Below are 24,574 nucleotides of genomic sequence, written 5' to 3' on the forward strand. Positions count from 1 at the left end.
TTGGAAAAGGGACAATCACAGAATAAGAGGACCTAAAAATTGAAAAATGTGATAGCTGATGTGAAAAAGTTCAAAGGTTGGGGAAAAGCTGAGGAACTCCTCAGAAAAGCTGACTACAAAGACAAAGAGATGGGAAAAGCCGAAAAAGATTTAAAAAAAAAAAATCATCAACAGCATCCGTCCAATGTTAGCAAGAAAGAACAGAGATAAATACTGGAGGAAATTATGAAGAGAAGTATTCAGGCTACAAGGCTAGGTCTTCAGGCTGAAAATACAGAGTGCTCAGGAAAATAAATGAAAAAGGGACCACACAAAAGTCCATCACAGCATTTTGAGACACTAGGGAAAAAGACACAAATTAAAAGTTCACATAAAGGGTAGAGGGAGGAAAAAACAGGTCGCCTTAAAGAAAGAAAAAATCCAGTTTCTCCTAGGGAACACTGGATGCTAGAAAACAATGAAAACTAGATTCAAAATTCTGTGTATTAAATTCCAACTTGTGCCCAAACCATTGTGAAGACAGCATCAAGTCATTTTCAGATGTGAAAGACCTCATAAAATTATTTCCCACATGTCTTTTCTAAGGAAGTTACTTAAGGATATATTCCCACCCAATAAAGGAGGACCCCAACTGAACGAGAAGACCTGGGATCCAGGAAACATTGAGTCTGGGACGCAGTCATGCATCACGCTGTTGGTGACCTGCCTGTGTTGTGACAAGGTACACAGGACACGGGGCAGTGGGGGGACATGTCTAATAAAAGGGGATTTGCAAAAACAAAACTCGAAAGGACTGTACGAGATATTTTTACAAGATACTTTAAGAATAGCAATTTGGAATGTTGGCGGAAGAAAGGGAAGGTGTACAAGAAAGGAAACCCCATCAAAGGGACCTACTCTGCTCTGAACTAAACCGTATTCCGATCGTCATAATAACGTCAAAACCCATTCTGTGATTTAATGAAAAGAAGGGCATGTAAGTATGATGGGAGCCGGCTGCAGTGGGGGGAAGGGGGACAAAATCCTCGTCATTGTGCCAGGAAATAACACTAATGCCTACAATTAAGGAGCAGCAGTGGAAGCACATATTTTAGGGACGCGGCAGTAGCTATCAACAGAAACCACTAAAGGGGCGCCTGGGGGGCTCAGTCAGTTAAGAGTCTGCCTTCGGCTCAGGTCATGCTCTCAGGATCCTGGGATCCAGTTCCGCGTCGGGCTCCCTGCTCAGCGGGGAGTGTCCTTCTCCCTCTGCCCCTCACCCCACTGTTGTGTTCTCTCAAATAAAATCTTAAAAAAATAAATAAAGGAACGAAGGGAGGGAGGGAGAAAGGAAGAAACAGCTAAAGAACTAAAGAAGTCACCAGCAGAGAGCAGAATGGACCGATAGGGAAAGTGAGGCAGGGTCAGTATTTCAATGTATTGTATGTTAATACAATTTAATTTTTTTAAACCTTACATATGTGTTACTTTAAGAAAATGCAACATATATACATATTTGTATACATATTTATTAATACATTTAATATAAGTATACTTGCTATAAACATATTAATATACTTGGATTAAACATTCACTCCACAACAGATGACCTAACGTTTGCAATTTTGTGCATCTTGAAGAAAAAAGGGCAAAAAGAGCTTTTTCAACTGACAGCCAGTAACCTACAAAAAGCCTTTCGTGGGGCGCCTGGGTGGCACAGCGGTTAAGCATCTGCCTTCGGCTCAGGGCGTGATCCCGGCGTTATGGGATCGAGCCCCACATCAGGCTCTTCCACTATGAGCCTGCTTCTTCCTCTCCCACTCCCCCTGCTGTGTTCCCTCTCTCGCTGGCTGTCTCTATCTCTGTCGAATAAATAAATAAAATCTTTAAAAAAAAAAAAAAAAAAAAGCCTTTCGTAAATGACCCATAAAGAAAAACAAATTTCTTCCTCGAGACGATATTATAAAACAGGGATTGGCACAGTTTGGGGGTTTTTTAAAGACTTTTTTCTTTTTAAGTAATCTCCACACCCCACATGGGGCTTGAACTCACAACCCTGAGATCAAGAGTCGCTCGCTCTACTGAGCGAGCTGGCCAGGTGCCCCCCCCCCAAAGTTCTTCCTCAAGTACCACAGAGTAAAATATTTCCAGCTTTGCAGACCAAGAGGCAAAGCTGAGGACAGAATGTTGGTCCTTATATAACCCTTTGAGATCTAAGCATTGGAAACTATACTTTTCTTAGCCCACAGGCCACACAGAAAGGAGCAGCAGGTGGGATGTGGCCCATTGGTAGTAGCTTGCTGGCCCAGGTTATAGAATATCAATTCACCTGCTTTTCTGGTTTTCTAAATCATACATGCTCATTATAGGAAAACAGGAAAAAAGAAAGAAAACCATTTCACAGCCTAGAGTAAGTGACAATGGCTGATAGCATTTTAGTGCATTTCCTTCTAGCAGTTTATCTAAAACACAAAAATGTGTTCACCCATCTACTTTTTGATACCAGAAACAAGACACAGGGGTGCCTGTGTGGCGGTTGGTTGAGCGTCTGACTCTCGGTTTCATCTCAGGTCATGATCTCGGGGTCGTGGGTTCGAGCCCCACATCAGACTCTGCGCTCAGCATGGAGTCTGCTGGAGAGTCTCTCCCTCTCCCTCCCTCTGTCCCTCTCCGTGCTCACAGGCTCTCGCTCTCAAATACATAAATACATCTTTAAAGAAAAGAAACAAGACACACAAATCATAGCCAAGATCAGAAGAAACATTTTTTCCCATCTCTGCTGTTTTCCACTAATTCAGGGAGCGAAGGGTTGGGCAGGCCAGAGCAGGCTACAAACGCCAGTGAAGGAAACACAGACACCAAGATAGAACTTCTGGGGGCGGGGGGAGTGGAAAAGAAAAAAAAAAAGAACACTCTAAAATAGAATCTGAAAAACACATGTCCGTAGCGTGTTATCCAAAGTTTGGATCTCGACAGCTGTTTCTCGTTTCCAGCAGAGAACATTTCTACGTGGTGGGGTGTGTTCAATGTTACTTCAAATAGAGGGAGAGCTCCGTTTCCTGGAACAGCGATGCCATCCCGCAGCCCGTGCTAGCCCTCACCGATGAATGCTGCTGGCCATCACGGGCTAGGGCTCTCCATAGTGGAACCCCTTAGCCAAACTCTCCACCTCGCTGTTCTGCATTCATGATGTGCATGCTCCCAGCCTCGGGGCCTCTAGCCCTGCCACGCAGCCCAGGTAATGAGGTGCAGAGCCAGCAGTAGCTGCTGCAAGGCCCGCCCCATGCAGCCCTGGCCTTGCACACGAAGCTGATGAAGCCAGGCCCAGCCGGCCTTCCCTGCTCGTGGAAACTCCACTCTTCCCAACTCCCTTCTCTCGTCCAGGCCATTCTCCCTGCCTGAAACGCCCTTGCTCCCCAACTCCACCTACTAAGGCTTTGCCGTCCATTCAGAGGAGGGTCAAATGCCACCTCCTTCGGGAAGTCTCCTTTGATTTCCCCCTGCTTCTCCCACACGTTCTGCCTCTTCCAAACCCCTAAAGGCCCTAATACCTTCCCCAAGCTCCCATTTGGCCATGGTTCCTTGTCCGCCAGATTATAAGATCCTTGGGGACAAGGATTCCATCATTCCTCTTTGGGTCTTCTTCCCAGCTCAGGGTCGCTCCTATGGTGAGCAGGGAATAAAGAATGATTTATAAATGAAAACAAAAGACTCCTGGACTCTGAAATTGCCTTCTTAAGGGAAACCCATCATGCTTCCCTCAACACGAGGGAAATGAAGCCTTACCTTCAAGTTGCTGAATTGTTCTTTGAATACTATCTGCAAATTTCTGCATGTTCATTAAAAATTCATCCCGTATCAACTGAATGCTGTGATACACTTCCCCAGGCATGTTGGGTAGATCGACTTTGTACTCAGACGGGTCAGAGATGTCTGCAGGCGTGAATCCCATGGAGGTGTCCTTGTGCTGATTGAAGGACAGAGCCGGCATGAAGACCTAAAACAAACCACACAGTAGTGTGTTCAGGATCATGCACTCACACTGCCTCTGGCGTCGAATATTCTATCAGACGAGGCACAGACTGGATTACAAAGCGGAAACTGCTCAAGCCCAGAGCACGGAACCTAGAGAGAGAGAAACGATATGTGAGGTAAAATGATCCCATGGTAAGAATGTGACCCAAGCCCGAGGTGACGGCCCAGAAGATAATCCTGCATTTCTCTGGCTGCCACCGGCCACAAGGCGACTGGGTTAGAAACTCCGGCACAAACAAGAGAAGCAGCGGGGTTAGCGAGTCCGCTCGGTGCCAGGCTAGTTCACGGCAGGGTTAAAATAAAGGAGGGGCTGGGGGCGCCTGGCTGGCTCAGTCCATAGAGCGTGCGACTCTTGATCTTGGGGTTGCGAGTTCGAGCCCCATGTGGAGCACAGAGATTAAAAATCTAGAATAAAGGTGGGTCTGAGGACACAGTCCTTTTGACATTTAGCTGAGGACAGAAGCACGCATTTATGAAGTCACTTGAACATAATAACAAAGCTTCACCCACATAAAAATGATGGGAAAAAAATGCCCATGGGTTGGTTGGTTGAGTTTGGTTTTGGTGTGCAGTTTTGCCTTTTCTTCTGAAACTTGGATCCGTGATTTAAGACAAAGTACGGGTACTTCCCACTGACTGAAGAGCCCAGAACTTCTGACCTGCAGTTTCACAGTCTGGATTCTGCTGACCGCACACTCACGGTGATGTTCGACATGTCCCCTCCCCAGTAAAACATATTCTTGACGCGGCCTGCCTCCCACTCCCTCCGCTGATTGAACTCCAATCTAGACCACCATCCCCCTTCACAGACTCTCCCACAGCCTCCTACTAGTCTATTCTTCCCTTCAGCTTTTGTCCCGACCCCCACCCCCACTCCCATGATATAAGTTTCACACAACAGCCAGAGGAATGATGCAAACCAGATCATGTCATTTCACTGCTGAACCAACCCGCCTTTCCAACCTTCCCCACTCCTTTCCAGCCACACTGGTCCTCCTTCTGTTCCTGGACCAGGCTATGTCTGCTCATGCCTCAGGACCTTTGCACATACTACCTTCTCTGCCCAGGATGTTCTCCCCCCAGATCTTCACATGTCTGACACCTCCACATAATTCAGGTCTCAGTTCAATGCCACAATCTCAGAGGGGCCTTTCCTGACCCCCTCAGCCCCACCCTATTACACTTCCCTAGGAACTTATTAGTGGAATTAGTCTGCTCATGAGGGTTTTTTTTTTCCATTGTCTATCAGACATCACCTCCCCATGAGGCCATCCCTTACCACCACTCCCTGCACACACAAATGCACGCACACGCACAGAGTCTGTTTCTATCATATTACTAGGGATTATTGAACTCCTGCCACGTGTCACCGCCTGATCTTTTCCAGCTTAGGAATCTGGGTCTTGTGTCTTTCCCCCAGTATCAGCTCCTAGAGCAGAGATCCAGTCCGTGCCACTCTCCGCTCGCCCCTCTACCGTCAAGGCCCCTGAAGGCACCTGAGACGTAAGAGCTGAACATTCCTTATATGTGGAGTAAACGAACCAGACAGCCTGAATCTTACAAAATGCTGAGATCCCTTCCTTTGTCCACAGTTACCTGACATATGACATTCTTCAGAAAGGGAAGCACGTTAGCATTGATAATGCCGTAGAGCAGCATCTCGGGCATGGTTTCCATGGCTTCCTTCATGTCCGTAGCCTCGGAGATCATCTCTGGTGAGAACAGATTCAGAGTGTGAGTTGCGTGGGGAAGTGGCAGGCAGGTAACTCTCCAAGTGTCTGGGAACCTGCTCCTTCTTCCCAAGTAGTTACCTAGGAATGTTCCAGGCACAAGCTCAAAATGATGCTGAGGTCTATTCAGACGAATCCCTCGGCCCATGAGACACGGAGGTAAGCCTGACGTGCTGGGGTCCCCAGGCTCCCACCAGCAGCACCACAGACCTACCCAGACCAGCGGATGGACACAGTCATGTTTTCTGGAACTGTTCACTAGGCTCCTTGCTTTGCCTGGGTCCCCACTCCCAGCAACGCCTCTCCAGTTCATCGCCAGAGTCCCTTCTGAGTCACGAATATTTTTAAAGACAGATTTGGTGACAGCCTACCCTTGAGCCGGGTTTTGTTTTCCATGTCTTTACTCCGCCCGACCAAACATCAATGAGCACAGGAGACATTTGGAAGGTCCTTTGAGCCCTTCCCTCAACCTCACTGGGAAACAAAACAGAAACTCGACATATCTCAACCAAGGCAGTGATCTCACTGGCTTCGGACGCACATCTGTGTAGACTTTATTCTCCCCTCACCACACTGCTGTATATCACACTCTTCTTTACTCAAGCTTAAAGGGAAACTATAGAAGGACCCAGAACGTGAAAGAGCGAGCCTGATCTCAATGAAAGACGACCGCAGGGACACAAAGATGACAAGGGCGAGCAGTAATAAAACCCAAGAGGACACCACAGCTGCTCGGCTCACGGCTCGGGCACCCAAAACGCCATCCAAGTTCAAAAGAGGAAAAAGAAACCCACATAATGTTTGTTCTGGAATTTACAGCGAGTCCGAAAACATAGCTGTGCGCAGCTTCTGTGGAGGTAAAGGCAGAAGAAATGGGGGAAGACCCAGGCTGGAAGAGTGGGGAGTCAGCCTGAACTGAACAAGGCAGGAGGAAGGGCCAGGGGTCAGAAGAGACAGAATGACAACCAGTGGGGTTGGGGTCACTAGAAACTCCCAGGTGGCTCCCAGAATGCAGCAGGAATGCACAGAGGGAATATTCCGCCCAAAAGTTACCCTGTGGGATGAACTTGGCCTCCAAGCAGCTCCTCCGTCTTAAATGACACAGCCACACGGACAAAGCCCCAGAGCTCATCGTACAGCTCAGGGCCACATCATTTTGTATCTCTCTTCCTTTAACTGTTACACTAGAACTAAGAATATACTTGTCCAGTTGTTCTCATTATTCCTGGTCGTTCTGCTCTGTGAAGTCACCCCGAACAAGGAAATAGCAAACACCGAGCCATTGCTCCACAGGACACACGGGGTTAGGCTCCGGCAGCCTCTGGTCACATTTTCATCAGCCATCAACACATAAGCTGGCTTTATTTGTGTTTCCGTTTAAAGACAACTTATTTAACGTACACGGTCGATTTGCTGACATTCAACTCAGCCAACGCTATAACTCACAGCTGAGCCAAGCTTCTCTAATACACCGGTCTCGTCCGTGGGAAACGTCACAGCCTTCTCGTGCTCGGGAACACTGGACTACGCTTGAGGCCGTTTTCAACAGTGAAATCACCAAAAAACATGAAGACCGTGGCACTAAAGAGATCACAATAAGGACAGTCCACCCTCAGCCAGGAACACGCACGTTCAGTGACTCAAATGATTCCCACTAAGGGGCGCCCGGCTGGCTCCGTCGCCGAAACACGCAACGCTCAATCTCAGTGTCGTGAGTTCAAGCCCCACGTTGGGCATACAGAGGACTTACAAATAAAATCTTAAAAAAAAAAAATCAAATATTTCCCTATGCTGTGCATGTCCACGAATGACCTCAAGGCATGGCAAGGATTGATTTGGGGGTTATGAAAACGTGAACGAGTAGGTGAATTCACAAAATGGAACCCACGAGTAATGAGGATTGGCTGTTCTGGGGCAGGGGGAAGCTGTGTTCTCAAGAAAGTGTAAAAATTAAGAATCTCACAGGTACACACCCAGGTGCATACACACCCACACTCACGCACACAGACTAGAAATATACCTTTTGTATTTCTGAGAAAATACACCACATTCTGGTCCAGAAACTCCTCAGGGACGGGAGTACACAGCACATTGAGATAGGTCTTATCCACAATGTGCTTAACGGTTCTCTGAAACGTGGGGGACAAAAAAAAATAACCCGTCAGGCTGAGAGATACCCGCTCACCCAGACGAGCCAGCATTCAGGCGCCCCTGAGCCCTCCGCTCTGTGCCTCCTGAACTCCCCGGCGACAACGGGCCCTAGTGGACCACACGCATACATACATACACACACACACACACACTCGCACACGCGACAACGCACCCAGACTTGAGTGTTCAGTCTGACTCTATTAACTGGCCGATGCAGCCACACTCGACCTGGGAAAAGTCCAGAAAGAGTTTTCCGAGACAGTGAGCTGCAACACACGGGCTTGGATTTGGTTTCGGGGTGAGGTACGTTCATTTGTGGAGCAGAGTAATGTCATTCAGCACAGGCCAGGCTAGATGCTACGTCCTGGCTTTAAGCCCCACCTCTGGGATTTGTGAAGTAAATGTTTAACTCAGCAGGCCTGGGGTGTCCAAACTCTGCGTGTTCCAAGGGTTTCCAAGCTGGCCCTTCACCAGCTCCTGGGTGATCATCTCTGTGTTTGGAACAGCCTATCTGATGTGTCTTTGTACACCTGGGGCCTTGGGTCACGCCAGGTAGTTTATACTAGCAACGTGGTGAGTGGTGAACACCAGTTTCTGTCTGCCTGGAGGCCCCGGTAAAAACTCTGGACACCTTGGGTGAGCTTCCCTGACTTCCTATGTGTTCTCGCACATGCTTGCTGGGAGAAACAGCACGTCCAGGCTGCCCTACCAGGAGCTTGGGCCCCTTGTTCTCCCAGACTCTGCCATACGTTCCTTTTTCTTTGTTGATTCTACTCTGTGTTCTCTCACTGAAATCAACTATAATCATGAGTATAAGAATTCTTCTGGGTCCTGTGGTCATCCTAGTGAATCATTCAATTTGAGGGTAGCTGTGGGGACTCCCAACACAGGATTCCATCATCTCTATCCCCAACATGTTCCCTGAATGAATTGTCAGTGACACAGACTCCTCGGAGGGGAGGGAATTCCCATTACCCCACCCAGCAGGAGAGAGCCGAACATACCTTGACGGGGACGCCTTCTACACTCTCTTTGTCCACTTCCTCATTCTCTACGCCGATTATAGGCTGATTTATGGAATCGTTTCTCATCTCCAAATTCTTAGCTGCAAAACATTATTCAGTGTGCAAACTGAAATAATCAGAAAAGATTTCCTACCATCAAGACCAGACCTGTACCTTGTACAACAGTGTATTTCATTCAACAGACATGTTATCGAAAAGCTTCACAAATGAATCCTATCAGAGCCTTGATGTACATTATGATGAAAGTTCTTTGTACTTCTGCCAGGTGGGTTCTCAGCCGGAAATTTAACGTGTATGCCTGCGTGCATGTCCCAGCTATGATGTGCAAAGCGGGATTTCTCTGAGGTTTTCACTTTAAAGGGAGTTTTATTAGGATGAGAATGATAGCTCACATATTAGCATTTATTCTATTTTCTATTCTATATTCTATTTTCATAGAGAAATTTGTGGGCGATGAAAAGAAACCTAAATAACATGAATGTGTATCTCTCAAGTCTACTGTGACCAAGAGAGACCTGGAAACCTCAGAGCCTGTCGGTCAGAGCCCTGCGAGTTACTGATGAATCCAGTGATCACAGAGGAGGGAGAGATTTCCCCCAAACAGTTCAGCTCTTGCTGCAAAAGGCCCAACGCAACACCAGGATGATTTTGGAATCAAATCAGTGTGTGGGGACCATACTGGTCTACTCTTGGTTTTCTCATCCAAAAAACGGGGACAATAACATCTAGTGACCAGACTCTGAAGGAGTTGCTGGGGGTGTGGTTCGGCGGCGCCTGGCACAGCGACGGGCGAGGAAACAGTCAGTAGCCAGCAGTACAAATGTGATTAGAGCACGAGTAACAGCCTGTAGCCAAAAACATACTTGCGGGGCGCCTGGGCGGCACAGCGGTTAAGCGTCTGCCTTCGGCTCAGGGCATGATCCTGGCGTTATGGGATCGAGCCCCACATCAGGCTCCTCCGCTATGAGCCTGCTTCTTCCTCTCCCACTCCCCCTGCTTGTGTTCCCTCTCTCACTGGCAGTCTCTATCTCTACCAAATAAATAAAATCTTTAAAAAAACACACACACACAAAAACACACTTGCAAATGCACGGAATGGGCGCAGCTGTGCTCCTAGACTTGGTTCAAATGGTTAAGTTTTAGGCTGTGCATATTTTACCACAAAAAAGGAAAAAAATACACTTAAATATCCACTCGGAAGTAACGTTAACTTGCGTTGTCGAGAAGACCTCCCTGACCTTTCTCTGCAAGCAGCCTCCTTCCACGGAGGTCTTTCCGTGGATTGGTGTGTCTTCGTGGAGCCTCGTGGGAAGTTGGCTGTGACCCTCGTCCCCCACCGTCTGTCTTACCAAAGCCCAACCTAGCTAGCCTTCCCGAGAATGAACGGGCAGCCTGTGTCTGTGACCCCACAGTCCTCTCCCTGTGATCTGCCCCACGGAGGGGACCACACTGGGGTTAAAAACAAACACTTCTGGAAAGGAGGACTAGCAGAGACAGAGCGCATCACCAAAAAACCCCTTTCCCTCGGATTTTCAAATATTCAGTATCTCGTCAAAGTGAGGTGTTTAACCTACAGTTTCTGCTTCCTGTGAGGGCAGGTGAATCACGGCCTAAGCGTGGCACAGGGAGCTGTTTAGCTCTGCTGGGGACGTGCGGGGTCTGGAGCACGGCTGTCTCCGTCTCGGCCCTACTGGCATTTGGGGCTGAATCACTCTTTGTCGCAGGCACTGTTCTGTTTTAGGGTGTTCTGCGGCATTCCTGGCCTCTACCCTCCAGATGCCGGCAGCACCCGCCCTCCAGGGGTGACAACCAAAGCGTCTCCAGACATCACCAAATGCTCCATGGGGGCCCAAGTCACCCCTGGCTAAGAACCGCCGTCCCCTGTCCCCCATACAGAGGGCCAACAGACATACGAAAAGACGCTCAACATCACTCAGCACCAGGGAAATGCAAATCAAAGCCACAGCCGAGCTATCACCTCGCACCTGCCACAATGGCTACAATCAAACACAGGTGTTGGCGGGGAGGTGGAGAAAAAGGAACCCTCGTGCCGAGGGTGGGAATGCAAACTGGTGCAGCCCCTCTGGAAAACAGATGGAGATTCCTCAAAATGGTAAAAATAAGTCAGAGAGACAAACCATAGAGACTCTTAACTGTAGGAAACAAACTGAGGGTTGCTAGAGGGGAGGGGGCGGGGGTAACAGGGTGATGGGCCATAAGGAGGGCACGTGATGTAATGAGCACTGGGTGTTGTATGCAACTGATGAATCACTGACCTCCACCTCTGAAACCAATAATAAATTGATTTTAAATTAAAAAAAAAAAAAAACTACCTTACAATCCAGCAATTGCACTACTTGGTATTTACCCCAAGAATATGAGAACATGAATTCAAAAGGATATGTGCAGCCCTAGGTTTACAGTAGCATTATTTATAATAACTAAATTATGGACGCAGCCCAAATGTCCATTGACAGATGGAGAAAGATGATGTGTATATATACAATAGTATATTACTCCGCCATTAAAAAAGAATTAAATTTTGCCATTTGCAACAACGCGGATGGAGCCAGAGAGTAGAATGCTAAGTGAAAGAAGTCAGAGAAAGACAAATACTATATGATTTCACTCACATGTGGAATTTAAGAAACAAATGAACAGGGGGGGGGCGGGGAAGAGACAAACCGAGAAACAGACCCTTAACTATAGAGAACTGGCTGATGGGTATCAGAGGGGAAGCTGGTGCAGAGATGGGGGAAATAGATGGTGAGGAAGGAGGGCACGTGTCCGAGGAGCACAGGTGGTGGACGGAGGTGCTGAATCACCGTATGTACACTTGACGCTAATATAACACTGTTTACTGAAATTGAGAGTCTAAAAACTTAATAAAATTTCTAAAAACACATGCAACAATGGTTTCAGTAATGAGGACAAAAAGAAAGCTCAGTTAGATAAATAGTAGAAATACACCAGAAATAAAATGAAATCACTCGACAGAAAAAAAAGGAAAAAAAGGAGAAGAGAGGAGCAAAGAACCGGCAGCAGGAGAACCGGGTCAAAGGGTGACGCCAAAGCCGTGGCTTCACGAGGGGGGACACAGGCTGCAGGGGCTCGGCAACGCGAGGCCCACTCAGGTGTATTCATAGCAACTTCTCCCGCTCAGGCCTTTCCCACGCCGGCAGGAACCTCCTCTGCTCGTGCCCCAGATCGGCCAAAAGAAGGGGCGTGTGGGGTTTGCACAACGGGAAGGAGGCCAGACGCCGCTTGCACAGGACTTGGGGGGGGGGTCGCGTCCTGGATTCTACTGGGTGGAAGAGTGCGCGCCCAGAAGTCACGCCGCCCGGACCCTCGGAAGGGGACTCTATTTGGAAAGAGGGCGTTTGCGGATGTAAACGAGGAGGTCGTGGAGAGGGCAGGCCCCAAATCCGGTGACTGCCGCCTTCGCAAGAGTCAGGACAGGCAGGCCGGGCCGGAGGGGCAAGGCCGGTGCCCCCGGGAACCTGCCCACCCCGGCACCGCCCACCGAGGCCCAGGGCCGAGCGCGCTCTGTGGTCGCTCAGTGAGCCCCTCCTCGCGGGGAGCCGCCCCAGCCCCAGCCCTCGTCGGACTCACCCCCCGACTCTACTTTCTGAACGTCCTCCTCCTTGCCTTCCTCCTCGGTCGCCGCCGGCACGTCGCCGTCTTGACCATCTGGAGCATGGAAGAAAAAAAGGAACACGTGGCTGTCCCACCGCACGAGACACCTGAGGCCACGGCTCCCCCGAGCGCCTGCAACAGCCCCCCGGGGAGGTCGGGGCGAGGACACGGGAGCCTCTCGCCCTCCCGCCCTTGGGCGAGGCCAGGCCGCTGCACTGACCGCCGGCGACCCGCCGCTCACCCCAAGACGCTGACGGGCGGGCGGGGGAGGCCTGCTCCTCTCGCGTTAAGACCCGCCTTGTTTGCGAGTTCCACGGGCTTGTTAGACGGGCCACCTGCCGGTCTGGAACCTTCTGCCTCCTTGGTCCTCCTTCCCTGCCCTCCTGGACTGGACTGGAGCCAATTTATGAACCAACACAGTCACCCCGAAACGTTCCAGTTACCCCAGACAACTTTAAGCAGCACCAAAGGAAGTCCTGTGCCAATTCCCCAGGAGACGAAGGTCAAGGTCAAAGAATGATCAGATGGTTCCAACAGCCCCAGGAAATATAAGTGATCAATAAGCATAAAAAAAGAGGCTCAACTCCACTAATTATTATTTAAAATGTAATATAGGGGGCACCGGGGTGACTCAGTCTTTAAGCATCTGCCTTGGCTGAGGTCATGATCCCAGGGTCCAGGTGGAGCCCCGCACTCAGCAGGGAACCTGGTTCAGGATTCTCTCTCCCCCTCCCCCACTGCCCTCACCTTTCTAAAATAATTCTTTTTGAAAATTAAAAAGAATCTATTACTGTGGATTAAGCAAGTGCAGCCCCCTTTCATCTATGGGACTGGCCCATATTAAAAAGACTGATGGTATTCAGTGTTGGCAGGACTGTTGGCACCTGGCCACTGTTGGGTGTGGATAGCCAGGGCCTCTCTCCAGAGCAGTTTGGCAGCCTGTCTGTCGTGTAAACGCACACACCTAGGAAACGAGCAATTCTGCGTTTATAAACCTCTTCCACAGAAATACACAGTGTGCAAGGATGGGTGTGCATTGTTACCTTGCTCGTGAAAAAATACTGTGGAAAGTAAGTGTTCATTCATTAGGGGATGGCTAAATAAAATATGGTGTATCACTGTACTTAAAACCTATAAAGTTAGATCTGTAGGTATTGACATGAAAAATTCTCAAGATGTATTTGAGGGAGACGAGTCACAAAATAATATATATAGTACGACTGATTTTAAAACTATTATTATATAGAGAAGATATTGATGATTGATTGATTGATTCAGGGAAAGATCTGGCAAGATACACGAAAACTAACAACAGTGGTTACCTACAGGAATGGTAGTAGGACTTAAAGGATAGTGAAGGCTTGCTTTTTCACTTTTTACTTTATATATTCTATGTCATGTGAATTTTTTAAGAGAATGCCCTTCAGTAATACTTAGTGTCATTTTTCAAAATTTAAGGGAGTCATTACATGACATATACAGCCTGATTCCATTTTTTTATTTCAAGAAATACACGCTTACCTATTAGAACAGCGTCTTGGGCTGACTGCTGCTAGTTGCAGACACCCCTCTTTCCTACCACCACCCACACCAGCATCTTCTTGTCTCTATTCATATAATGTTTAACTGGGAGCAGAGAGAAGTCTTGGCTGGGTGCAGGCACAGAGTCAGAAAGAAAAGAGGGATGAAGGGGCATGCACTGGCCGCACTCCAGGTCCTGTGAACAGACCAGAGCCCCATAAAGTATCCAATAAAACTGTCCAAGTGTCTTAATAAGCAGAGAGTGACAATGTGAGCCACAGAGCTGGGAAGGAAGACCCCTCCCCACCTCTGTCCAGAACCCAACACCGTTCTGGTGCCTCCGGGATCAGCATCTTCGGGTCTCTAGGGACAGGATGCTCAGCAGGGGACGAGTTGGCATTCTCATGATGTGGTGACAGTGGAGAAGAGCCAGCAAGGAGGGAGAGAACGGGGAAGCGAGTCAGAGACAGCACAAAACCAGGTCACAGTCCAAGGCAGACCCCCGAGCACCCTTTCGAGGGTCCAGGAATGAACCGGGAACTGAAATCGGCTTCCACAAAGAACTGGGACATCCAGCTGGGGGAAACTGAGCTGAGCAGTGTACGCAGCTCGGAAAGCAACCGCCGAACTGCTGGAGTACGAGCCGCGTCGGGGAAGCTCACCGATCTCCACCTCCACCTCTTCCGGCACCACCTTTCGGTAGAAGAAGAGCGTCGAGGCGCCTTCCTCATCACTGATCTGGTTGAGGAAGTGCAGGATGAGGTCCTCGCCCTCGCCGTCGTTGCGATTCAGCAGCTCCTCGAAGAGCTGGGGGTCTGTGATGCGGAAGGCCGCGTACACGCGGTCGCGCATCCACAGCACCCGCAGGTCGTCCATGGCGCCGCGCAGGGTCGGATGGCGCCCCAGGAGCCCAGCGACCCGCGGCGTCCGTTGCAACCGGCGGCGTCCGTTGCAACGGGCGCCCCGGCAACGGCCACCGGGCGCGCGTCCGCACGGTCCCAGGGCGCGCCCGCCTCCGCCCCCGCGCTCGCAGCTGGGCAGACCGGGAGCCGAGGGGGGTGGCGCCGAGGCCTGTCCGGACCCGGGCCCGCCCTTGCCCTTGCCCCGGGAGAACCGAGCGAAGCAGCGCGGCAGCGTGCTCGCTCGCGGGACGCGCAGAGAGAGGAGGCAGGTCAGGGGCCGCCGGAGCGCCTTTGCCGGGGGCAGCCGACTGCGGACCTCGGGAGCGCCTCCGGGGATCCTCTCCACCCAGTGCGAGCGTCCCACCCCGGGCGCCCCTAAGGAGGCCGAGGCCAGCGAGGTGACGGACGAGGCAAGGTTACAGTCTCGGAGGTGGCAGGGGTAGAGTCTGACAGTGGGAGCCCCCAGCCACTGGATCAAAGGGCCTCAGAAAAGCAAATACCTCTCAGAGTTCCAAGAAAGGGCAGGTTCCTCCTTGCACACGGGATCGGGGAAGAGGGAGACCCAAGAAGGGACAAGTGACTTCTGGCATTTGGGATCAAGGAAGAGGCCAACTGCTTTGGCTTTCCGGCCAAGCTGGGGCATAATAAAGCAAAACACCCATGTTTTAGAAAATAGATTTATTTTTCATTAGTAAAAGGAAGTTCAATACTGATAGGAAGATGCAAAATTGTCCTTTCGTGCATTTGTGGAGCTTTAAATTAGTGACTGATTCCCCCTTGTGGAGTTGGGTCTCTAGAGGACAAAAGGCTGATCCTAAGAACTTAGCCTTCCTGTTGGATTTTCCCATCAAGGAACAAGTGGAATGTTCAAAGTATTTCTTAAAATTCTAAACCAAAGATCATCATCAATGACCTGGCTGATGGAAAACTATTACTTGGAACTGCCTTATTTTCATCATCCTGAATTAAGATTTCTTAATAACCTTACCAGAGATATACCAGATGGCATGCAAGCAAATATGGCTTTAAAATTTTAATGAAGAAATTTACTGTTTTTAAATGCAGACTGCAGAACAGTTATAGAAGTTTTGTTTTTGTTTTCCAAAATGAATCAGGCCCTAAAATGTCTGAATATTTAACTCATAACCATCATAAGAGTTACCTATGCTATATTCTATGGCTTATTAAACTACAGCAGACTGAAAACTGAGAACAGAATGTTTTTATAAAATATCCACTCCAGAAACGAGGACAGAGTGGCATTCAGTGGAAGGTGAGTCTTTTCAAAGTCCAGTCTGCAGTGAATGGAAAGCTCACCGGGATCATCAGCACACCCTTTGAGCTCCATAACTGATTACAATTATGTCACCATGAGGACATTCCTTACCCCTGCAGGATGAAATCAAATTGTTTCCTGAAGAAATTCCTTGGATTTTTATTTTAGGACTCCATTAACACACAGAGTGAACACCTGAATGAAAACTGGAAAATGTGGCCATCATGCCATTTACCACGACATGTCCTCTTTAGGAAAATAAACAGGTATTAGCATCATCCAGACAACTGACCATTTTTCCTCTGGATATTTGCTATTAAGGGAATGAAGTCTGTCTCAAAAATTGTAGGTGTAATAGTTTTATCAAACAGCTTAAAAACAAAGCACAGCAACCACTCTGGTAACATGACATTGGAACCTGTAGCTTTAGGGGGGAAAAAAGTCTCCTGGTGCCTAAAAGACACCATCAAACTCTACTTCCACAGAGTTCACAGAAGTTAGGACTAACACATTTTTTATGTAATTATGTAGACTACATAACTACTACATAGGTTTCAATTAAAAAAGGACTCTTCCCTCCCTGTTCTATACCCTGATAAGAGGTGTTACTTGGAATTACAAACTGGGCCGTGACAAGTTACCAGGGGGCCCTAAAAACTCCCGGCAGACACCACATGTCTCTTATTTACTAATCAGTTAACGGTGAGGAGTTTCCTAGGGATGAATTAGTTACCATTTTCTTACCCCAGCGCCTTGGAGTAAAGCAGTAAAGACGCCAGCTGGTGGGGGACGCGTCTGCAACCTCGGCAGCAGTACGGAGATTTCGTATTCCCCCAACAGAAGTGTCCACCCGACATTACACCTTTCCAGGGAACCTGACCCCTGAGAGCAGAATCACTTCCCAGAGTCTCATGAGCATCGTTTCAGGTTTGATTCTGTAGTAGGAGGGGCAAAACCCAGCCACTCCACACTGGCTTTGGGTAACAGCTCACAGGAGTGGAAAGGAGCGGTTACTGCACTTAGACGGGTTTAATGGCAGAGTCACAATTACGTCAGCGTGTGCAGTTCGTGCCTCTCGGCAAACGGGTCTTGACATTACCTGAGAAGATTCACTTAGATTCAGGGCTACCATAGCTCAGCTTGGAATGAAAATTCCAAACTCTGCCACCAGCCAGGTGGAGGAGTATAGTGACAAACGGGCCTTTTCGTGTGCATTCCTCAAAATGTTAAGAAAGTGAGAACTGCAGATTTCTTTTTGAAAATAATTATCTAAAATCAATTATAGTAAAATATTAAAAATGAACATAATTTACAAGAATATAGATCTTCTTCGACTTACTAAGTTGAAAATGCATTCAACACACCTGACCTGGTGCCACTACGGCTTAGCCCGGCCCACGGTCAGCATGCTCAGAGCACGGACACGAGCCTCCCGTTGCACAAAACCATCTACCACAGAGCCTGTTCTATACGGGAGTGTCGACTGTCTCATGTAATTCACTGACGACGGCGCTGACAGTGACAGGCGGCTCAGCTGTGAGGGTGCAGGTGGCGTCTGTGACCCTCGTGATCATGTGGCCGATGCGGAGCGGTGGCCGCTGCCCAGCATCACGGGAGAGGATGGGACCGCAGATCGTGAGCCCAGGACAAGATCTAGATTCAAAATCCCAAGTATGTGTATCGCTTTCATACCATCATTAATTCAAAATTCATTAAATCAAACCACAGTTAACTCAGGGACTGTCTGCACAGATTAAAATGTTCAGTAGGACTGACCCAAATTCATTCAAAACTAAATGTCAAATGAATATATGAATTTAAGCTAAAGATTGTAACAATCTTCAATTGATCCGAATAGTGTTTCAAAGTTTAAATTAACTCTAAATACCTTTATCAGACCTTTATTTAGAATTAGTCTGAAAGTAAAAAATTATAATTATACTGTTCTCAAGGACAGGTGCAATCTCTTCATGGTAAAATATCTTAATTTATATTTTGTTATAAAAATATACAAAATACTACTTTTTCTCTTCCCTTCACTCAGGATAAACCCCTTTTGGCTCAGTAACATCAGCCAAGCTTGTCTCCAAGTTCAAATCACATCCATATTGTATCTTCTACAGTCACACTGGGTTTTAAGGCTCAGTATACAGTTTATCTTTCAAACATACAATTATCATAATCGGGTTTATATAAGGATAACAGGATGTTTTAAAAAATATACAAGTGGGATAACCATCTGTTGTACGTTATTTTATCTCATTTTCCCCAATTATGAAAACAAGACAAAACTGTAGAAACAATCCCCTACTTGCAGTTCTAGATAGCATACAATAAAAAAAAAAGTTGACATACTTTTAATCAAGCAGAATGTTAATCTTTTGATTATCCGTCATTAAATTTTTAAAAAAACTATACTTAACTTCACCTGTTGGAAAAATATTATCTGACAACATCAAGCTACAGAATAATTTTCTTTGTTTTTTTTAATAAGGTGAAAAGGAACTGAGTATCTAAGACCATTTTCAATTAGCCATTCAAAACCACTTCTCTCCCCCAAGCCTGTATTTTTAAAAATAACTTTAACATAACTTCTGGCCTTAACTTATATTTGCTCATCGTAAAAACTGAAAGAAATTTATATCTCTGAAACTGATAAACTTTACAAAATATTTAACATGAGGAAGAGGTATATCTTACAGAATCATTTGGCTATATCATAAGGCAATCAATGAAGACGGAATTTTTCGTATCGTAAATCTGACATAAGTGAAATTCTGTAACATGATAATTCTCCATAAATTTGACAGCTTATTAGATACGGCAACGTGATCAGGCCACGTCGTCACTGAACTTCGATGAAAGTAGTCTGAATGAGAAAGGAACAAATTTGGTGCCTGCACCGACGTAGAACTTGTTCTGAAATTCTACCCTAAAAAGAAATAAATAAATAACATTCAGTTTATTAATGAAAGATTGTGAATAACATTTTCTACATTTCTTAAAACAACATGTATAAAAACCAAAAACAAGAAAGGTTTCTGTGCCGTACATTCTCTCCTGGCACAAATGTTTTTACTTAAATAAAATCCACACACGCACACACCCTGCCCCATGTCGCCTTTCTCGGTGTGCAATGGAAACACAAACCCATCACGCCACCTCACCCACTCCACACAGACACGCCTCTCTCCACCCTGGTACCTTCACACACAGACAAATAAGCTGACATATACTAGAAACCATTAAGAAATATGTAAGAATTTTATCCTATTTTACAATAAGATAAAGTAATCTTTCAGACCCCAAATGAATTACGTAGTTACTCAGCAAGCATAAACTAGCTTCTACTTGTCAGTGATAATACTTCTGAAACAATATACAATTTTAATTCAGCGGATCTGAATCTAGATCCCAGTGTCGGGAAGGCAAGAACCAGTCCAAATTGAGTGCCAGACTTGTGTGGGGCTAGATACATACATGTGGGGAGGGGGTTCTTTTTTTTAAAATAACAGTTTCAAAGCTAAATTTCCAACTCACCAGTGGAGGCGTATGGCATGAAGAAATGCAGAAAGGCCTTCCATGATCAAAAGGATGAAAATGGTCAAAACTGCAAAGAGGGCGATAACCGGTAGCAACAGCAAGACTCCGTAAGTGGTGTCTACTCGGAGGCCCACGCGCACCAGCATGGTCCACAGGACGTCAGACAACTCTGCAGGGGAGGCAGTGAGCAGAGTCCACTTCTGTTTACACTCACCGAGTCACTGCAATCAGCTAGTGGGACCAGGTTTCCTTCTGACAATTCTGATTACCCACGAAATAACATACACACCTACATAATCCAGATGTAATCTGCTTCTCGTGTAAAAGTTAACCAGCCCCTGCTCGTCATCACCCTGAGGTAGCTGAGGCATGCCAGAGACATCCGAGGCCTGCCTCCCAGTGAGGGAGCTTGACCCAAACCAGGGTTGGCTTGGCTCTGTCCCCACACAACGCTAGTTTGCACAGCATCTGAAAGATGGTTCTGTGCTTCCCTCCTAAATATGGAATGTCCCACAGAGCATCCCTGGGACTCACTGTGGCACTGCGGGGTGTCTCAGCATAGAGTTTGGGAACTGCGGGTCTAAGCGAAAACTTACGTGCGTGAGCCAGACTGAGAGCCCAGAGCCTCAGGTATGAAGCGGTGTTGGAAATGCATCCCAGACAGTACTCGATGGAATGAATCACTTGGGTCATTAATATTTCTCCAAAGTTAAACTGGGAGAGATCACACAACCTGTGTTAGGTTCGGTATATTGCCCGCGTGCTCCCACAAGTTACCCATATGTCCCACTTTCACTCCCTCGCTCTCGGTGAGGGAAGTGGCCTCTGGGACATTGGGGAGAACACGCTGGAACATGAGAACAGTGACTCAAAGATCTGAGCTCTACTCACAGCTCTACCACAGACCAGCTCTATGACCTACAGAGTGGCTCCCCCGGCCTCAGTTTCCCATGTGGCACCTGGACTAGAACTGTCCTCACGGCCCAATGTGACTCGAGCTAGACTCTGGCTAAATGCGCGTGTCAGAGAGAAATGCAAGCCTGACAAGGAGAAACTGTGAAAAAGGCCCTTGATGGTGAAAAGGCTGTACGACCCTAGGAAAGAGACCTCTAACACTCTTTCCAGTTCTGCTTCTTGGTCTTTTTTATGATCCTCTGAATCATTAGTCGTCCCAAATTAAAACACTAAATTACGTAATAATTACAAAACGTTCATTATAAGAAACTTTGTGCAGTCTTTATCGGATGACCAAATAAAGTTTCCAAGAACATGAAGCAGACCAGGGTAGCAGAAACGGCTCAGCTGTGTCTGCCCAGGACTGTGCTTCCCTTCTTCGGAGGGAATCTGCTTCTTCCACCATTTACCCCATCCCCTCAGCCACAGCTGTCATGGGCTGACCTGTGTCCCCCTCCAAATTCATCTGTTGCAGCCCTAAGCCCCAGTGACTGTGCTTGGAGATAGGGGGTCATTAAGGTGAAGAGAGATCATAAGGGTGGGTGTCTTTATAAGAAGAGATGCATGCCCACAGAGGACAAGGCCCTGTGAGGACACGTTGAGAATGCAGCCATCCACAAGCCAAGAAAGGCGGCCTTGGGAGAAACCAGCCCTGCCAACATCTTGAACCTGGACTTCTGGCCTTCAGTTTCTGTTGTTTAAGACCCCGGTCTGTGGTTATGGCGGCCCATGCAGACTACTAACTAGAGCAGTTGTTGGTCTGGGGATGGCAAGTGACCCCAGCCAGGCAATCCCAGTACTTCCTTGGGATTCTTCCTAATATAACAATCAGCCAAGAGTGCTTTTCTCTCCAACCAAAAGACCGAAGAAAATAAGCTTGGGCCTAGCTGTGGCCAAGGTTCCAAAATCGTGGGGCCAACTAGCTTCAGAACAGAAAACAAACTTGCAAAGAAAAACCAACCCACACTTCTTGGAATTGGAGACCCAGAAACCAATCATCCTGGAGCTCACACGGCTCCTGTCCTAATGTGAGCCAGTCAGTAGACTCCTCTTGCAGCCAGTGTGAAGCAAGTCTCCTCCTCCTTACAACCACGACAAAGTTCTGACTGAGACAAGAATCTCCTGAGATCAATGCTCATGGCATCTTAAGTCACTTCATATGACACCACATAAGGTTAACACTGTAAATCCCACTGCAAAGTTGAAAAAACGAAATGAGAACCCTTCTGACAAACAGATGACCAAAGCAGCATCTGGGAAGCTTTGTGTGACAGGTGTTTGGGGTTTGTTTTTTTTTTTTTAAGATGATTATTATCGTTCTCATGGTGATTACCTCTATGAAAGCTTGGTTTCTTTTTTTCTTTTTTTCATTTATTTAATTAAATTTTTTATTATGTTCAGTTAGCCACTGTATAGTACATCATTAGTTTCTGATGTAGGGTTTATTTTTGTTTTTTGTTTTTTTAAGTAAACTCTACGCCAATGTGGGGCTCGAACTCACCATCTGAGATCTACCGACTAAGCCAGCCAGGCGCCTGAAGAGCTTGGCCTCTTATCTAATGTTATCAATAGCAACAGAGAAGATTACCTCTTCACATGTCATTTCTCTACATCCATCTTCCATTTGGTTATTTCCTTCTTCTATGTCTTGGCTTCCCAGCAGAGAAACTTCTTCCTCGCTATCTTTCCTTATAAGTGTGTAACCACTCTAACAACAACCAAAAGAATGCAGTTATTGCCTTTAAAATCATAAGGACGTGACAAATCCAGAGTCAGAGCCCCTACATTTCTCTTAATGATTCAGCTCTTGGAGAATAAAAAAGTTGTTCAGAGACTCTTAAGGACAGAGAACAAACTGAGGTTTGGTGGAGGGAGGTGGGTGGGGGATGGGCTGGATGGGGGATGGGCATTAAGGAGGGCACCCATCGTGGGGAGCACTGGTTGTCATATGGAAGTGATGAATCACTGAATTCTACTCCTGAAACCAATTTTACCATATGTGTTCATTAACTAGAATTTAAATAAAAACCTGAAATCAAAAAAATTAAATTAAAAAGCTGTTTACAGGAACATGAGCACATCATACCTATTAAGATGGCTATTATTTAAAAAATAATGAGTATCGATTAGGGCATGGAGGAACCGGAACTCTGTGCACTGCTGTAGAATGTACAATGGTGAGGCCACTGTGGAGAACAGCGTGATGGGGCCTCGAAAAATTAAACACAAACTGACTATGGGACCCAACAACTCCATTTCCGGGTACGTATCCAACAGAACCGCCGGCAAGGACCTGAACAGATTCTCACAGACCTGCGTTCACAGTGGCATTACTCACAAGAGCTAAAACATAGAAACAACACAAGCATCCACTGATGGATGAACCAATAAGCAGAATGTGGTCTCGCCACGCAACGGAATATGACTGAGCCTTAAAAAGGAAGAAAATTCCGACACCTGTGACATGGATGAAGCCGGAGGCCACAGTGCTCAGTGAAACAAGCCAGGCACAAAAGGACAAATGCTGTATGATTCCATGCATATGAGGTGCCTGGAGGAGTTGAACTCAGCAACAGAAGGTAGAGCGGTGGCTGCAAAAGGCGCAGGGAGGAGGCTGGGGAGTCAGTGTTCCCTGGGGACAGGGCCTCGGGTGGGGAGGATGAAACGGTGCCAGAGACGGACGGTGGTGGCGGCTGCACAGCCATGTGAATGTGCCTCGTGTCCCCGAACTGGACACTCAACATAGTTATAATGGAAACACGTGTTATGTCTATTTTATCACGATGATTTTTAAAGAAAAAAAATGAGAAAGCAGACACACGAGAAAACAAGTCTAGAAAGCCATCTAACAAAATGGTGACCCTGGCTATCACGGAGGGACACAAGAGGGCACCGCTTTCTCTACGTTCCGTGTTTTCTGGAAGTTAGCAATACTACTTAAATTAAAAAAAAAAAACAACACTTTAAAGAAAAAGAAATCAAGAATAAGGCACAAAAATGCTTTAGCAATGACAACCATGCTGCAGGATTTCGCTACAACTCGCAGCAGGCTCGCTGCCCACTGGGGCGGGAGCGGCTCGCACAGGCCCACAGCAGAAGCTCCCGCAGCACAGACAACAGCAGAGGCTTCGGCTTTGAGTCAGGACCCCAGACCCTCTGAAAGGTGTTTTCCTAACTCCTCTGTGCACAACTAAACCCAGACTCCACTTGCCCCCCACAAACACACACCCAAAGTCGCGCTTACCCTGCTCACTCCGAAGCAACTGCGTCCGTTGTGCAGCCACAGCAGGAAGAGTGGTTTTCCCAGGAACAGAACGGGGACAGACAGCGCTGTGACAACCAGCAGCAGTCTCTGCACGTGCTCCTGCGGGCACAGAGGGGAGGAAGGCGATCAGGATGCGAAGACGTGCGAACAGAGTCACTGGTGCAGAGTGAGTGAAGACCAAGGACAACGTCCCCTTCTTCACAGTAACAAGGAACAGAAGGTAAACACAAGCCAAATCCTGTCTGCCACTGGATCTTTTCCTAAACTCCTAGCCGAATTCTAGAACCAATGAGTAACACTACTGACAGAGTGGGTAAGTATCATTCAGTTCAGATCTGTAAGGAATGAGTAAGAAAATTCTAAACGGAGTCAAACTCCAGCTAATAATTTTCTGAAAATACTGTAAGAGGGCGAATACAAACACAAACTCTTCATTTTTTTATATTCTTGTTCTGGTTTTTTTAATTATCATTATAAAGATTACTTGAGGAACATGAGCACGTAGTTAAGTGGATTCACTTCTACATGAGAAAAATACTAAGAGAGGATTCAGAACA

General features: G+C 47.2%; 2 protein-coding genes across 9 annotated transcripts in view; both read right to left on the reverse strand.

Annotated features, from left to right (window-relative positions):
- DNAH10 (dynein axonemal heavy chain 10) overlaps positions 1-17,984 on the reverse strand; it is a 130,438-nt gene extending 112,454 nt beyond the window's left edge. For 7 of the 8 annotated variants that reach the window (XM_034638953.1, XM_034638952.1, XM_034638954.1 and 4 more), the window contains exons 1-6: positions 14,740-17,984; positions 12,533-12,610; positions 8,900-9,000; positions 7,765-7,873; positions 5,611-5,726; positions 3,766-3,976 (exon numbers count right to left, since the gene is read on the reverse strand). In XM_034638953.1, the coding sequence (XP_034494844.1) occupies positions 3,766-3,976; positions 5,611-5,726; positions 7,765-7,873; positions 8,900-9,000; positions 12,533-12,610; positions 14,740-14,953 (829 nt within the window). In that variant the 5' untranslated portion in view covers positions 14,954-17,984. Of the gene's footprint in view, positions 1-3,765; positions 3,977-5,610; positions 5,727-7,764; positions 7,874-8,899; positions 9,001-12,532; positions 12,611-14,077 lie in introns of all 8 variants that reach the window. The other variant, XM_034638955.1, reaches the window with a different exon arrangement.
- Positions 17,985-18,495: 511 nt separating this feature from the next.
- ATP6V0A2 (ATPase H+ transporting V0 subunit a2) overlaps positions 18,496-24,574 on the reverse strand; it is a 37,348-nt gene continuing 31,269 nt past the window's right edge. Inside the window, exons 16-20 of the mRNA XM_011226562.3 lie at positions 23,997-24,116; positions 22,341-22,460; positions 20,395-20,512; positions 19,796-19,967; positions 18,496-19,187 (exon numbers count right to left, since the gene is read on the reverse strand). Coding sequence (XP_011224864.1) covers positions 19,088-19,187; positions 19,796-19,967; positions 20,395-20,512; positions 22,341-22,460; positions 23,997-24,116 — 630 coding nt within the window. The 3' untranslated portion in view covers positions 18,496-19,087. The remainder of the gene's footprint in view (positions 19,188-19,795; positions 19,968-20,394; positions 20,513-22,340; positions 22,461-23,996; positions 24,117-24,574) is intronic.

The sequence above is a fragment of the Ailuropoda melanoleuca genome, chromosome 12, assembly GCF_002007445.2.
Source record: "Ailuropoda melanoleuca isolate Jingjing chromosome 12, ASM200744v2, whole genome shotgun sequence".
Lineage (NCBI taxonomy): Eukaryota > Metazoa > Chordata > Mammalia > Carnivora > Ursidae > Ailuropoda > Ailuropoda melanoleuca.